Source organism: Xenia sp. Carnegie-2017, unplaced genomic scaffold (genome assembly GCF_021976095.1).
Source record: "Xenia sp. Carnegie-2017 unplaced genomic scaffold, XeniaSp_v1 HiC_scaffold_20, whole genome shotgun sequence".
NCBI classification, from domain to species: domain Eukaryota; kingdom Metazoa; phylum Cnidaria; class Anthozoa; order Malacalcyonacea; family Xeniidae; genus Xenia; species Xenia sp. Carnegie-2017.
In genome coordinates, this window is record NW_025813483.1 from 3,120,600 (window position 1) to 3,136,690 (window position 16,091).

At 33.7% G+C, this 16,091-nt stretch overlaps 1 protein-coding gene across 2 annotated transcripts; it reads left to right on the plus strand.

The window, feature by feature from the left end:
• Positions 1-1,038: 1,038 nt before the first annotated feature.
• Positions 1,039-14,214, plus strand: LOC124441949 (inhibitor of Bruton tyrosine kinase-like). Of its 2 annotated transcripts, XM_046992424.1 has the most exons (32): positions 1,042-1,492; positions 1,561-1,657; positions 2,074-2,204; positions 2,310-2,420; positions 2,479-2,564; positions 2,628-2,709; positions 2,780-2,897; positions 2,954-2,994; positions 3,468-3,598; positions 3,695-3,818; positions 4,137-4,248; positions 4,553-4,778; positions 4,896-4,992; positions 5,188-5,488; positions 7,189-7,342; positions 7,667-7,726; positions 7,874-7,956; positions 8,266-8,303; positions 8,810-8,909; positions 9,416-9,465; positions 10,117-10,168; positions 10,246-10,363; positions 10,468-10,528; positions 10,928-11,101; positions 11,173-11,385; positions 11,498-11,544; positions 11,661-11,750; positions 11,912-12,064; positions 13,334-13,498; positions 13,591-13,695; positions 13,855-13,885; positions 13,963-14,214. In XM_046992424.1, exons 1-32 carry the CDS (start codon positions 1,184-1,186, stop codon positions 14,080-14,082), a joined length of 3,780 nt encoding a protein of 1,259 aa, XP_046848380.1. In that variant the 5' UTR covers positions 1,042-1,183; the 3' UTR covers positions 14,083-14,214. The 2 variants fall into 2 exon arrangements, with proteins under 2 accessions (XP_046848381.1, XP_046848380.1); XM_046992425.1 differs by lacking the exons at positions 13,334-13,498; positions 13,591-13,695; positions 13,855-13,885; positions 13,963-14,214 and adding an exon at positions 13,255-13,313 and having other exon boundaries at positions 1,039-1,492.
• The last annotated feature ends 1,877 nt before the right edge of the window (positions 14,215-16,091 follow it).

A 16,091-nucleotide genomic window follows, 5' to 3' on the forward strand; every position in this document is an offset into this window, starting at 1 on the left:
ATGTAGGTAGAGATAAATGAACATTCTCTTCATAGCCTAAATAATGGGATAACTGGGATTTGTCGACTACCTTTATTTTTATCAAACAAAACATAACTTGCTGTTGTACGTATTTTATCTTACCTTCAGGCCCCAGTTTTAACATTGAAACGTACAATTTATAGCTTTACAAACTGTCTTTACGCACGTCCTGAACTTGCATTTGCCACATCACAACTATTTACTATTGTTTTTTTAAGAAAACACGCCCTTTCTCAGCGTGATATTGTTCTAGAAAGTTCATGGTTGGCTCATTTTATTATGATTTACATACTTTACTTATTTTTTATATTTAAAACACGTCAAATTTCCAAAGCAAATAATTCAAATGCCATTTAAGGTCTTTATTTTTCTTTTCGACCCCTTTTTTCTTCCCAAATCTTCGAGATTTAGCTAAAGCCGAATCAACATATTCCATTTACCGAACAAATCTGCTTTAGACGAAAGGAAAATTCAGATAAAGCCAAAGCAAACTTTGCTCGATAATCCATCAAATCTATCATCGTTTTGAAGCTTGTTAAGCCCCCTTCAAACAAAAACAAAAAAATGGTTCTTTAATTGCTGCAGCTAAAATGAAACTTATTGAACATAAATATGGTATATACTGGAAATTTTTAAGTTTTTGGATTGAAATTGCATAAAATGAACGCGTGGTTTTATGTTTCTTGGTTGTCATGACATTATTTATTAAGAACCGATGTAAAACAGAGATTCTTGGAAAGAACTCAATGATCTTGTTATTTGATACATTGTACTATGTTTTAGGATCATATATCCAGAGATCTATTCGATATTTCTGTTTTCACGCATTTTGTATTATTGATGCTTTGAAATTATAAACCCCTATATACATGTTTTATTGCTATAGCCAGTTTTGAAGTAGTTTGTCTTATTTCAAATGTCAGTAAAAATATTTACGTAACATCTACTGACGACGTCAATCTATCCAGTTAATTTCATATGGAAGTTCAGTGGAGTTCAAAGATCAAGATGGCCGTCGAAGCAGGAACGAGTTTAACGAAATATTTTCAACAATTTTCTTGCATTTTTTCATTTTTTACATCAATGAATAACATGACAGCAAATAATTTTTATAAATAAGAATGGTTTCGTTTCATTAAATCATGGCTTTCTTTTAAAATCAATGGATTGCACGGCAAAATGCCGGCTGTCTTACCATGCTGACGTGGTCCTGTCCGTGGTGACAAGGGAGAGTGTGGAAAAAATCCAACATTTCATGAAATACTTTTGTGGCAAAGGAACTTGTGTAAAGGACAATCATGGAAGAAATGCAGTTCATATTGCTGCATCTTATGGAAGAAAAGACGTCCTACAATGGTTACTAGATGAGAAGAAAATTAATTTACACGAGAAAGATTTCGAATGTGGTTGGACAGGTTTACATCGTGCTTGTTACTATGGCTATATATCCTGTGCCATCCTGCTTATTGAGGTTAGATTTTTACATTTACAATAGGGTTTTGCTAATGCTTAGATAACTTTCATTGCATTCATTGTCAGCATGGAGCAGATATTTATACAAAAGATTTTGATGGCCTATCTCCTCTTGATCTTATGATGTTTGACAGTCCACGATGTCACATGACCAATGATCCAGGTTCGTACATCACAGCAAGAGTAGATTCAGGATTATATTCAGGGGTGGTGGGGTGGGGGTTATTGATTGGATATATTGAAGTGAATGGTTTGAACCTGGAGTGTCATTGCATGTTTGAAGATGTCGATAAGTGAAGTTATGAGGACTGTTTGTGTTGAGATAACTAAGATGACTGCCTTTAAGATTCTGGAAAAATTTCTCAACATCAAAACCTATAGTCCTTCTCCGGCCATCATTGACCTGGATGATCTGCATTTACAAACATATTTTAAAATGCTACATTACCTAAACATTTATGTTAAAAAGCTTTAATACATCTGAGTTCAAGGAGGGAGCTCTTCCCTCTTACCTTCCTTTATCAAACATGAAATTTAATGACTCATTATTCATTTTCATCATTAATATGTCTACTTTAGAGTGTGGTCTCGATGTGTACAGCTGGGGCCAGAATAACAACTTTACCCTTGGTCATGGTGATGAAAAAGAGAGAAATTTACCAGAAATTATCGACATCTTTGCTGGGCTAAATTATGTTTCCATTAAACAGGTTTTTCATTAGAACTTAGGACTTTGACCATTAATTATTGATGCTTTTGACTTATAATTTCCTTGCCTAAATCATGATGTACTTGGTCATGTCATGTGTTTTCAGGTTGTTTTGTGTAAATTTCATGCTGTTTTCCTTGCAAATGATGGAGGCATATGGACTTGTGGTCATGGCCAAGGTGGCCGGCTAGGACACGGAAATGAAAACACAATTTTGGTAACTGAACTTTTATGTTGTAACTCACTACAGTATCGTAACAAAATGTTTTTTTAAGATTCCAAAGAGGATTGAAGCCTTAAAACAGGAAGTATGCAGGACCGTAGCTGCTGGACAAGATCATACTGTTGTTCTTAGTGAAAAGTAAGATTATTAATAAAACTCCTGCTCAAACATTGTATGCATATTATAATCTATGTTTTACAGTGGTAATGTCTACACTTTTGGTCTGAATGAACATCATCAACTTGGCCATTCTTCTATCAATAAATGCCTTGCACCAAAACTAGTAAGTTTAATAAACTAAACAAATTGTTCAAGTTGAAAGTTCTCACAAAAAATTGTTCTCATGTTTGCAGGTACAAATGAAATATTCAAAAGGGAAGAAATTTGTTGGTGTTGCTGCTGGAAAATACCACTCTGTAATTTTTACTGAATCACAGGTGTATTCATGGGGATTGAATGCTGGACAATTAGGTATCTTAATGGATATCTTGTTATGTTTTACTTGCTTTTTTTTATTAATCTTGCAGGTCATAACAAACTTGACAAAACTCAGGTTGTTCCTCGACAGGTATTTGCTGGTATCACCTTGTCATCTATCATTGTATGATCCTTGGTTATCCCTCATTGCATCATCCATGGTTATCCTTCATTTTATCATCCATAGTTATCTATCATATATGATCCATGGTTATCCATCATTGTATCATCCATGTTTATCCATCATTGTATCATTTCTGGTTATCCATCATTGTATCATCCATAGTTATCCATCATTGTATGATCCTTGGTTATCCATCATTGTATCATTCATAGTTATCCATCATTGTATCATTTATGGTTATCCATCATTGTATCATTTATGGTTATCCATCATTGTATCATTTATGGTTATCCATCATTGTATGATCCATGGTTATCCCTCATTGTATCATCCATTTTTATCCATTATTGTATCATTTATGGTTATCCATCATTGTATCATCCATAGTTATCCATCATTGTATCATCTATTCTTTACAAACATATTTTTTCATGATTTAGATCAGCAGTCTTCATTTTAAAGATACTTTGATTCTCTCAGTGACATGTTCTGATGTAGCAACTGTTTGCCTGACAAAACAAGGAGATGTCTATCTCATTTATCATTTTGATATAAAGAAAATTATCTCAAAGTTAGTTTTTATCTTTTACATTTAAGCATTGATGGAATTATTATAAAAAAGTTCAAAAGTACTATCAGTAATCTTTCGTTTCTTATTTTAACACAGATTGCCAAATACATCAAAAATTGTAGTCAGCGGTGGATGTTTCGGTGATTTTACACCATTGAATGAAACCACGAACGCAAAATATCCTCCTTTAGTCATCTATGGTCTCTATGGTGATGGTTATGTCAGTATTGTTAATTTTGTACTAGTTTAACAGTCAGAGTTATTACACTATGACGTCATATTATTTAATCATTGTCTAGTATGACGTCATAACATTTCATCATTGTTTAGTATGACGTCATGATATTTCATCATTGTCTAGTATGACATCATAACATTTCATCATAGTTTAGCATGAAGTCATAATATTTCATCATTGTCTAGTATGACGTCATAACATTTCATGATTGCTTAGTATGACGTCATAATATTTCATCATAGTTTAGCATGATGTCATAATATTTCATCATTGGTTAGCATGACGTCATAATATTTTTAGGTTTTTCAATGGACTGAAAGAGATCAGTGTATACGAGATTGTCGTTGGATGGCACAAACGCCGTTAGTTATTCGAGATATTGCTCATGGTAAATCTTTGCATCTTGTTACAGGTTGGTTTTTATACTAAAGATTATCGCCATCTCCATAGCTGTTTCTTAGAACTGAACCAAGTTCTTAAATAGAAATTACGACTGCGACAGACTATTTTATTAAATCGCAAAGCAACGGACACTCTGGAAAAAGTAAAAATTTTCATCGTAAATAAAAAATATCAATGTTGGAACGAAATTAATCTTTACTGTTTTTAGAGTGGCTTGTGCTTTGTGTTTTGTTAAAGTGAAACTCTTCAAGCTAATATCTTCGCTTTTATATCATGTGTTTGTGTCTTAAATTTCAACTCTTTATTTTTTTTAGATAATGGTGAGGTGTACAATGAAGTTGGATCTAGTAATGTGGTGAAAAAATCCGCGCGGTTTTCATCAATGAATCAAAATAAGATGAAAAACAGTCATGTATTAAAACAAGACGAATATATAGGCATCTCGTTACAGCGCATGCGTCTGCTTTATGGCGCCAAACACATCGCTTGCGATAAATATTCGTTAAACTTTGCTGTACTTCAGGTTAAACCGTTTTTGGGGTACGTTGGTCCATATTTTACGAAGATTTTTATATTTTACGATAGCCGTATACATCTCGTTATTATAGTTGTGTTTACGCTAACTATAGTATTGAACAAATCTTTTCATATTTTTAGCGTGTCAGACAAGATAAATATTTCACCTTCAAACATGTCGTGTGATTTGAAATCATTGTATGAGAGACGTGGTGAATATCACGATCTTGAAATTAAGGTTTGACATCTTTGTTGCTGAACAAACATTTGTATTAAAGTATAGTACGATGTTTTTGACCAAACGCTGTGTTAAATGTATTAGAAAATAAATTGAGCATTTTCCGCGCTTTTCTAATGAAGGTTTTAGTCCATAAGTACGTAACTGTTAGCATTCCTCAAAACTTATTTTTTTAATGAAATATTTATAATTTAGGTAAAAAAGAAGAGTATTTTTGCCCATCAAGTTATTATGGCTCAAGTCAGCAAAACCTTTCGTAACTACATTAATGACGCTAAACAAAAATCAAGTTCCATTCCCATCATACACCTGGGAGACGAAAATTATGATGTCATTCGTGAAATATTGGAATATGCGTACACCGGAAGTTGTTCGTCATTACCCGCGATTCCTCACGATGATCCAGACTCTGAACAGTGTCAACTGACGGATATTGATATACTGAATGAACTGGCGCTCAGTTTGGAAAATGTTGACCTGGAACTCTTGGGAACAGGTAGGGATCATTGTGTACAAAGAATGTTGATCTGGGACTCTTGGGAACAGTTAAGGATCATTGTGTGCAAAGAATAATGCTATTTTAGGACAGCTTTGGGAAACTTTATAATGACAATAGGTTATAGTGACTGATAACTCTGACGAAATGAGCGATTGTTGTATAGGTATAATGATGTACAATGTGCGTTTACTGGGGAGAGGTTTAGGTGTTGTATAGGTGTAATGAGGTACAATGAGCGTTTACTGGGGAGAGGTTTAGGTGTTGTATAGGTGTAATGAGGTACAATGAGCGTTTACTGGGGAGAGGTTTAGGTGTTGTATAGGTGTAATGAGGTACAATGAGCGTTTACTGGGGAGAGGTTTAGGTGTTGTATAGGTGTAATGATGTACAATGAGCGTTTACTGGGAGAGGTTTAGGTGTTGTATAATGTAATGATGTACAATGAGCGTTTACTGGGGAGAGGTTTAGGTGTTGTATAGGTGTAATGATGTACAATGAGCGTTTACTGGGAAGAGGTTTAGGTGTTGTACAATGAGGTGTAATGATACAATGAGCGTTTACTGGGGAGAGGTTTAGGTGTTGTATAGGTGTAATGAGGTACAATGAGCGTTTACTGGGGAGAGGTTTAGGTGTTGTATAGGTGTAATGAGGTACAATGAGCGTTTACTGGAGAGAGGTTTAGGTGTTGTATAGGTGTAATGAGGTACAATGAACGTTTACTGGGGAGAGGTTTAGGTGTTGTATAGGTGTAATGATCTACAATGAGCGTTTACTGGGGAGAGGTTTAGGTGTTGTATAGGTGTAATGAGGTACAATGAGCGTTTACTGGGGAGAGGTTTAGGTGTTGTATAGGTGTAATGATCTACAATGAGCGTTTACTGGGGAGAGGTTTAGGTGTTGTATAGGTGTAATGATCTACAATGAGCGTTTACTGGGGAGAGGTTTAGGTGTTGTATAGGTGTAATGATCTACAATGAGCGTTTACTGGGGAGAGGTTTAGGTGTTGTATAGGTGTAATGAGGTACAATGAGCGTTTACTGGGGAGAGGTTTAGGTGTTGTATAGGTGTAATGATCTACAATGAGCGTTTACTGGGGAGAGGTTTAGGTGTTGTATAGGTGTAATCATCTACAATGAGCGTTTACTGGGGAGAGGTTTAGGTGTTGTATAGGTGTAATCATCTACAATGAGCGTTTACTGGAGAGAGGTTTAGCTGTTGTATAGGTGTAATGGGGTACAATGAGCGTTTACCTCAATGGCGGATATAGGGGACGTCAAACTAAATTACTGCAGCACATTTTGTAACGTATTGACATTTCTAAGTACAGTGTTTTCCTGAAAATACTTTAAATTTTAAATTTAGGAGCTATAATTTAGTTTTTTTGAACGCTGGATCCGCTACTGATGCACTTAGGAGTGGTTTAGATATTGTATAGGCTTGGAGATAGAGATTGGTACAATGTATGCTGTTAACTCTGAAAACGTTAGAATCGTTGTATACGAGTGTTTAAAGTAAAGTGATGAGTGATCGTTTACTGTTGAGAGATTGTTTAGTTCAAAGAAATTTATGATCGTATGATACATATAATAAAGTACATTGAATGTTTACTGGGAAAATGTTGAACTTACATGTTGCCTTTACACATACATAATCATCTTAATTTATCATAATTGTTGACCATATTTTGTTTCGTGCAGTATACCGTGACTCAAACATTGATATTAACACGTCAAGAAAGAAAGGAAAAAACAGTAAAGAAAAAAAATACATCAACAACAATGAAATGTCTGAAAACACAAAGGAGTTATTACGTTTGGCGAAGAAATACAACATGAATGACCTCATTACAAGGTTGTGTGAATGACCTTATTATACAGTTTTATGAATGACCTCATTATGCAGTTTTATGAATGACCTCATAACAAGGTTGTATAAATGACCTCATTATACAATTTTATGAATGACCTCATTACAAGGTTCTATAAATGACTTCATCATATTGTTTTATGAATGACCTCATTATACAGTTGTATGAATGACCTCATTACACAGTTGTATGAATGACCTCATGTTTTATTGATAATGAACATTTATCCCCATATTTTTTATTTTTGACACGATTTAATTGAAGAACTTTTATCTGTTCTGACATATGTATATTTTATTTTTTCCTAGGATTCAGCATAAGTCTCATGAAATCACGAAAATGAAGAAACGAATTTATCGCAGAAAACTGTAGGTTTTTCGAATTTTAAGAAAAATGAAAATACGGAAGATTTTACATCGTGAATTCGCGGTTTGTTTAGGCTGGAGTATTGTGATGTTGTTATTGAATCTGATGACGGTGTGGAGTTTTCTTATGAATGTTTTATGAATGTTTAGACTGGAGTATTGTGATGTTGTTATTCAATCTGATGACGGTGTGGAGTTTTCTTGTCATAAATGTATTCTTACATCAAGACTTGGTATGTAATGGTTTTTTCATTGTTCGAGTATGGTTTTATGTCAGCCCTATGAACAATGTATTCATAGCAAATACTATTTTATTCACATTTGATTTTTTGATGAATAAACAGACAGTTTATATGTTTTTGTAATATCCTTCGAAATGCACTTTTTAAAAAAAGAATCGTTTATTCAAATATCAACTGTCTAGAAGGACACGTCTCTGCAATGAAAGTGTTTCATATGTTTCAGATTTTATGCAGAGCATTACCATTTGCCACTTGTGTGCCATCTGTGGTATTTAACGTTTCTTTTATTGTCGATTTCAGAGTATTTTGCTATGATGTTGAATAGTTTTTGGATAGAGGTTAGTAAACTTGACACTTACGTTTTTATTCAAAAATTGATGGGCAAGTTAAGGGAAGCTTTGTCATACATATGTAATGTAGCTCATTTTCCCTTCTTAGTCGAGATATTACTGCTATAATGTAGCTCATTTTCCTTTATAAGTCGAGATATTACTGCCATAATGTAACAGTCATTTTGTTAACGTTGGAAAATATTTTTATCGACGAACTAAAGCAAAAATACGTCATTACTTTCTTTATTACCTAAAGCTGCGAAAGATTTTAAATTTTATACTAAATTACAAACAATAAATAGTTCGATCAACCTAAAAACGAACATTTGAGTTTGCGATGGTATTTTGCGTACAGAAAATATGCAAAATGTTAGCTTGTTCATAAGGGAATTTATGGAAAATGTTGGGACTGATTTGGAAAAGCTATTGATAAAGCTCTCATACTGAAACTTGCTGAAATGATAGTTTGAAACAAAATTTTGTTTTATGTTTTTTCCTCTGTCTATTTATAGTCATCAAAGGAGTTTGCTCGTTTAAAGATTCCCATACATTCACGTATTCTTAAAGTTATCATTGAATATTTATACACAGACGAAGCACCATCCGTAAGAGGTGATTATGCAACCTTGACCATTTTTATTGAAACAACTCAAATATTATATTTATCGTCTTCATTTCTGTCACATGGTAGGCTAAATTTCTACCACGTGTTGTTTTCATTTCTACCACGTGTGTTCTTCATTTCTATCACGCGTTGTGCTAAATTCTATCACGTGTAGTATGTATCATTATCGTGTGTTGTTTCCATCGCTACCACTCATGGTCTTCGTTTTTATCACGTGTTGTGTTTATGTCTACCACGTGTTGTTTATTTCTACCACGTGTTTTGTTTATTTCTACTACGTGTTGTGTTTATTTTTACCACGCGTTGTGTGTATTTTTACTACGCGTTGTGTTTGTTTCTATCGCGTGTTGTGTTTATTTCTACCACGTGTTGTCTTCACTTCTACCACGTGTGTTCTTCATTTTTATCACACGTAGTATTCATTTCTGTCACGTGTTGTCTTCATTTTTTTCTTTCTCTCGAATTACTGATGAAAAATTTTTTATTATGTTAGATAGTAAAGATCTTGACTTTCTCAGTGAAGTACTTTCTGTAACAAATCAGGTATAAAAATGTTATCTTTTTACTAAATTATAAAACTTCTATATTCCTGTTCTCTATCTCTAAATTCCTGTTTTCTATCTTTGAATTCCTGTTCTCTATCCCTGAATTCCTGTTCTCTATCTCTGAATTCCTGTTCTCTATCTTTGAATTCCTGTTCTCTATCTCTGAATTCTTGTTCTCTATCTCTGAATTCCTGTTCTCTATCTCTGAATTCCTGTTCTCTATCTTTAAATTCCTGTTCTCTATCTCTGAATTCCTGTTCTCTATCTCTGAATTCTTGTTCTCTATCTCTGAATTCCTGTTCTCTATCTCTGAATTCCTGTTCTCTATCTCTGAATTCTTGTTCTCTATCTCTGAATTCCTGTTTTCTATCTTTGAATTCCTGTTCTCTATCTCTGAATTCCTGTTCTCTATCTCTGAATTCCTGTTCTCTATCTCTGAATTCCTGTTCTCTATCTCTGAATTCCTGATCTCTATCTTTAAATTCCTGTTCTCTATCTCTGAATTCCTGTTTTCTATCTCTGAATTCCTGTTCTCTATCTCTGAATTCCTGTTTTCTATCTCTAAATTCCTGTTTTCTATCTCTCAATCCCTGTTCTCTATCTCTAAATTCCTGTTCTCTATCTCTAAATTTTATTTTTTTTGCTTAAGTTGTGGATCATTCGACTGCGAGAGTTATGTGAAGAGACATTGATATCATTGCGTATGTTTGTTTTTTTTTTATCATTCTTTCTCCTTTGTTAAAAAACTTAATATTTTTTTCTTCTAATTTTACATCAGTGTCCTTAAAGAATGTATGTGAGATGTTGGAAGTTTCCATTGTTTTCAACGCGTCTAATTTGAAACACGTTTGTCTTGAATTCATTTGTATGAATATTTGTTATTTGTTTGAAGTTGGGTAAGTAAATATTCATCGCAATATATCATGTTTTATCTGTTTTTCTCTGTGGATTCAAATGAATATTTTGTCCTCTGATGATGTTATTATTGTGTATCTTAAAGTGGTCTTGAGGTTCTAGATGAAGAAACGCTTGAAGAGGTTTCAAAAGCCTACAGAAACAAGGTAAGATGTGTGTTGTTTTCAGACACTCTCCTCCACATCGAGAATTCTAAAGAAATCCAGAGTTTTGATTTGGTTTCCCTTAACGATAGACTGTTGGCAATAAGCTCGGATCATCTAAGGAAATAGCCTTGATAATGCTTTCGTAATTAGAACCATTAGAACCACACATTAGAACGATTCACAATTAAACCAACGATAAGTTTATTACAATTAAAACCATTAGAACTACCATTTAAAAACATTCACTGTTAAACCAACGATAATTTTATTACAATTAGAACCATAAGAACTACCATTTAAAAACATTCACAGTTAAACTAATGATAATTTTATTACAATTAGAAGCATTAGATTTTTATTTCATTTTAGAAAATGCTTTTACATTTTTATGTAAATTAGATATCAAGCAAAGCATGGCGGGTACTGACACCAAACGATATTCATCTCTCGGTCCCATGGCCCCAGATGGAAAGTCCTAGCAAGAGAAAGACCTCCCGCGCTCAGAGGCGATCGAGGACAAGTGAAAGTGATGTCATAGAGGAGCGGAATTTCCATGAGGAAAATCACAAGACTGTAAGCGGAAGCACAGGTGTTTTTATTGGTCATGTGATTAATATTCTGAAACTTATATCTTTGTTGTTTAGATTGGTGAAAAGAAAGAAAAAACCAAACATAAAGACGGAAACCCAGTTACGGACGAGTGTAGGACAGCAGACAGCATGACTGCAACACAAAATAAAAAGATGGCAAATTCCATTACAGATGAAATGAATATCGTGGAGAATTGTTCTGTCGTAGCGTCCTCCGTTGAAATGAAGGAAAATGTAATCTTCGAGGGAGCACCTGTTGACATTACGGTTGGAATTACTGTCTGAGATGATTATACATCTTTGTGTTTTTGTAGACATAACGAAATGTTGTATTTTCAATATTTTATCAATCCTTTTTTTTATTTAATGATTTTTCCAGTCAAAAGATACAGAAATTAAAGGAAAACAGCCATGGCAAATATCTCGGTACTCCTGTTACCATACATTAGTGTTTACTATAGTACATCATCCTCTATTACCACCATTTGTACATTTATGTACTTGTTCATCTTTTATTACCACCACATATATCTATTATGTAGTTTTAGCCCTCCATCTTCCAAATTGCGCGACATTATGAAAAAAGAGCAACAAGAAAATATGTCTGTTGGCGTCAAGAAAGATGGAAAGAGGTTCAATAATATTTCTTGTTGTTTTCCATGATTTTGAGCCTGTTGATGATGGAGAAATAGCTTCACCGTAAATAAACTGTCTTTTCTCCAGCTATAATTATACGTATAACATTATTTCCGTATATTTTTTCTGATACTTCATGTTATACGTTTTTTTATAGTCCCCCAGCCATTAAAACGCGAATGTCTCAAAAAGAAAAAAAGAAATTGCGGAAATCATTAGAACAAAAAGTGGAAGCGTCATGCTCTAGTTGTTCAAATGGAAACGAAGTCGATAAAACTCCAGCTTCACCTACAAATCCTTGGAATGTCTGGTATGTTGTGTATGATAGCATCTGTGTTTAAATGATATCATTATTTATAGTTTCGTGGCGTAGTCATCAGGCCGCAAATTTGTGCATGGTATGTTCATTTTTTGGTGGTCTACCATTGTAAAAACAATAAATTTCCAACGAAACGAAGAATGCTAATGATGAAAATTATACATAGCATGACAAACTTCTCGTGCTGCCTGCTTTACTGTATTAGCGAGCTTTAGCAGAGCCTACGAGTACGACTACGAGTACGGATTACGTCATTTTGGCGCGAAAACATTGTTGCGACAACAACAACACGTAGCCGTCATCAATTTGAGTACGATGTTTTGTAAAAAATTCGTAGTCGCGACTACGATGTCTTTTTAAGCAAAGAAAGTAGGTATATTTCTTCATTCTGTAAGAAATTAGTTTACAGTACTATTTTCGAGCATCCATGCTTTACTTTAGAACCTTTTTTGAGCGCATATGTACATTTAGAAAGAAAATATGACCTTGAAAACTTTCATGTATTTCGCACGCAAAGTGAAAGGTAAACAAACAATAAAATAGTATAAAAATATCGTACATAAAATTTAAAATAGTGAAGATTTTTCACTCTAATAAGTCCTATGTTCTTGCAAAATCAGTATTACCGATTAGTTGATATCATTATTGACAAATAGAGCCGTAGCTGCTTCGCAAACTTCGGTGTTTTCACAATAAAAGGCTCGTTCCGTTGTTTATAGCTAAAACTAAATTTTGACGAAGCAACAACGACAACAAACTTCCTCGTGCCATTTTCTTACACGGTCTAACTTTGTACTCGTTGTCGTAGTCGTACTCTAGCTAAAGCTCCCTACTGTTTACAGTTCAACTTAGCTTTGTTTGTTATGAAATTCAATTTATGAGAGAGTCTCGTGGAAATCGCTCGGTGTTCATCTTTATAAAACGGTGTATTTGGTAATCTTTAGATTTTAATCTTTATATAAAATAGGTTCATGAGGGAATGCCAAAGTTTTATACATGCCGCTCAAAGATTTCTTCAATCTTTTTACGCAACGTGAACTTTTTTTTATGAAGCAACATCAAATATTTCTTTGTTGAACTTTTAAAACATTTTGTTCTAACATTTTGAGAAAAATTACGTCGTAACAATGTAATTTAGTTGTAAAGTTACCCGTTTTCAGTTTAATTGTTTTATTTTCTAGTATTAATAATCTGCTGATTAAAATTTCTCCTACACGAACAAGTTAGTCCATAAAATCATAGTCGAATTTAATCGTTTAGCTATCATCCGGGCTCCTCCTCGGTCCAGTCTCCCCTCTCGTTCAGAGATTTGTTGGAAGACGAGGAGAGCATGGTAACTACCAATTCTTCATGGAGGAAAAAGAGTAAATTTTCAAGATCGTCAAAGTCATCCTCCAATTTAAAAAAGGATCCTGGAATTGAAAAGTAAATAAAAAATGTTTGTTTGAAGTTTGATCTTTGAAGTGCTTCATGACAAATTAAACATAAATCAAATTTTCGTTCCTCTATTTTCAAAGTGCTTGGCTCAAAAATCAAGAGGAGTGTTCACCTCCAAATCATTCTTACATGAAGTTTACCAAAATACAAGAAATGCAAGAAGAAGAAGTGGCTTATAGAGAATGGTACCTAGTGTTTTTATTTAATGGGGTGAATTTAATCCTCTCTCTTTGTGTTACTAGTCCTCTCTCTGTGTGTTATTTAGTCCTCATTCTCTGTGTTACCTCGTCCCCATCACAAATTATAATTGAGCTCTCACAAACGTTGTAATTTTCGTATTTTAGGGATATGAAAAAACCGTTATCACTTATTCAGGTTGTCGTCGTGTTTTTAATTACTTTGTGAATTAAAAAGTGAAAATTTTCTGAAACATGGATGAATTTTCTTTCCAGATTGAGGACAAAGCAATGGAGCAACTTCTTGAACATTATGGTGGCCAATACAATCCTTGTGAGTTTATTTGTGTTGAACGAAAAATGCGATCTACAGATAGTCCCGATTGGGTTAAATGAATGTGTTGTACACGTGATTACGAGCTATCTAATGGTAAACTTGACCTTAGAGAGTTCTTTTATTAATTGAATCAAATGATATATTTTACGAATATGTATTTTGTTTAAAAACATAATTTGCTTCTCTTGGAATTGTGTTTCGTTTGTCAAAATTTTGGTTTTACTACATTTTTGAGCTTACGTACGTGATCATTGGTGTCACGTGAGTCACGTGACGTTTGGTCCTATGAGATCTTTCACCTTAAGTGATCTTTGAACTTACGTAAAATTTTGTCTCACGTGACCTTTGGAGATTTTTGGTCCACGTCACATTTGGTCTTACGTGACCTTTGAACTTACGAGATCTTTTGTCTCACGTGACATTTGGCTTCACGTGACCTTTGGTCTTATGAGATCTTTGACCTATCGAGATCTTTTAGCCTTAAGTGAAATTTGATCTTACGTGACTTTTGATTGTGACTGTGTGCACGTCTCAACCAACCAGTGCTGTAGAAGTGGGGCGCGCTTGGGGAAGGAGCCCCCCTTCTACATTTGAAATGGGTAATTTTAAATATTGACAAAAAACGTCAAGAGAGCCCCCATCTGATAAATTTAGTTCTACAGCACTGATCACAACTCAATGTAATAGTTTTTCATATCGATTTCTTGTTGTTATCATAAAACACAGTTAAATTGTCTCCAAGTTAAATAAATATATTTGTTTGTTTGTTTTTACAACTGTATCAAAGTGCTTGTGACGCTCAACTTGTCTTCAATAAGTCGTAATTAGGAAAATTAATTTCGTTATGAAATGTGACTTTTTGATGGCAAAGTTGATAAATTAATTTAACTTTGAACTAAGAAGTATTTCTTTTATGTTTTATGTCCTAAATAATATAAAGACATTATACACGTCTTAAAGTCTTAAAGAAGTTCACTTCTAGAAAGTATTAGACATTCCATTCAAAATTATATATTTTTATTTTTACTGGTACCTGCCGATTCTCTAGGACTTACGCTGTCAACATTATTTACAACGCAACGAACAAATAAGTTTTCTTCATCGTAAACATTTATATTGTAGAACTATTTTTTTAGCTGTTTTTTAAAAAAATCTGAAGTATGCTCTACGTCGTATGGTGATGGGTATGTTGTTGTGACGAGTCTTTTTCTTTTGTTAATCTTTGCTTATCTATCATTATTGAAGTTTATGTGAAGATTCAATGATTTCATGTATGTAATATGTCTTCTCTGCTTTAGTATGTAGGCAACTGAACGTGTTGTTAGCATTTGTAGTTATTGATCTTCTTTCTGTGTATGGTTATCAAGGTATTATGAAATTTTAGTATTATTTGATCAATTTTATGTTTAATGATTCTGTTGTAATGTTCACTTTGACACTGGATTATAACAATATATTGACCTCTAGGTTATAACAACATATTGACCTCTAGGTTATAACAACATATTGACCACTAGGTTGTAACAACATATCGACCACTAGGTTATAACAACATATTGACCACTAGGTTATAACAACATATTGACCACTATGTTATAACAAAATATTGACCACTAGGTTATAACAACATATTGACCACTAAGTTATTACAACATATTGACCACTAGGTTATAACAAGATATTGACCACTAGGTTATAACAATATATTGACCACTAGGTTGTAACAACATATTGACCACTAGGTTGTAACAACATATTGACCACTATGTTATAACAAAATATTGACCACTAGGTTATAACAACATATTGACCACTAAGTTATTACAACATATTGACCACTAGGTTATAACAAGATATTGACCACTAGGTTATAACAATATATTGACCACTAGGTTGTAACAACATATTGACCACTAGGTTGTAACAACATATTGACCACTAGGTTATAACAACATATTGACCACTAGGTTATAACAACATATTGACCACTAGGTTATAACAAGATAGTTGCCTCTGGTTTATAACAAAGTATTTACCATTGCGTTATAGCAAGACACTGACCACTGGG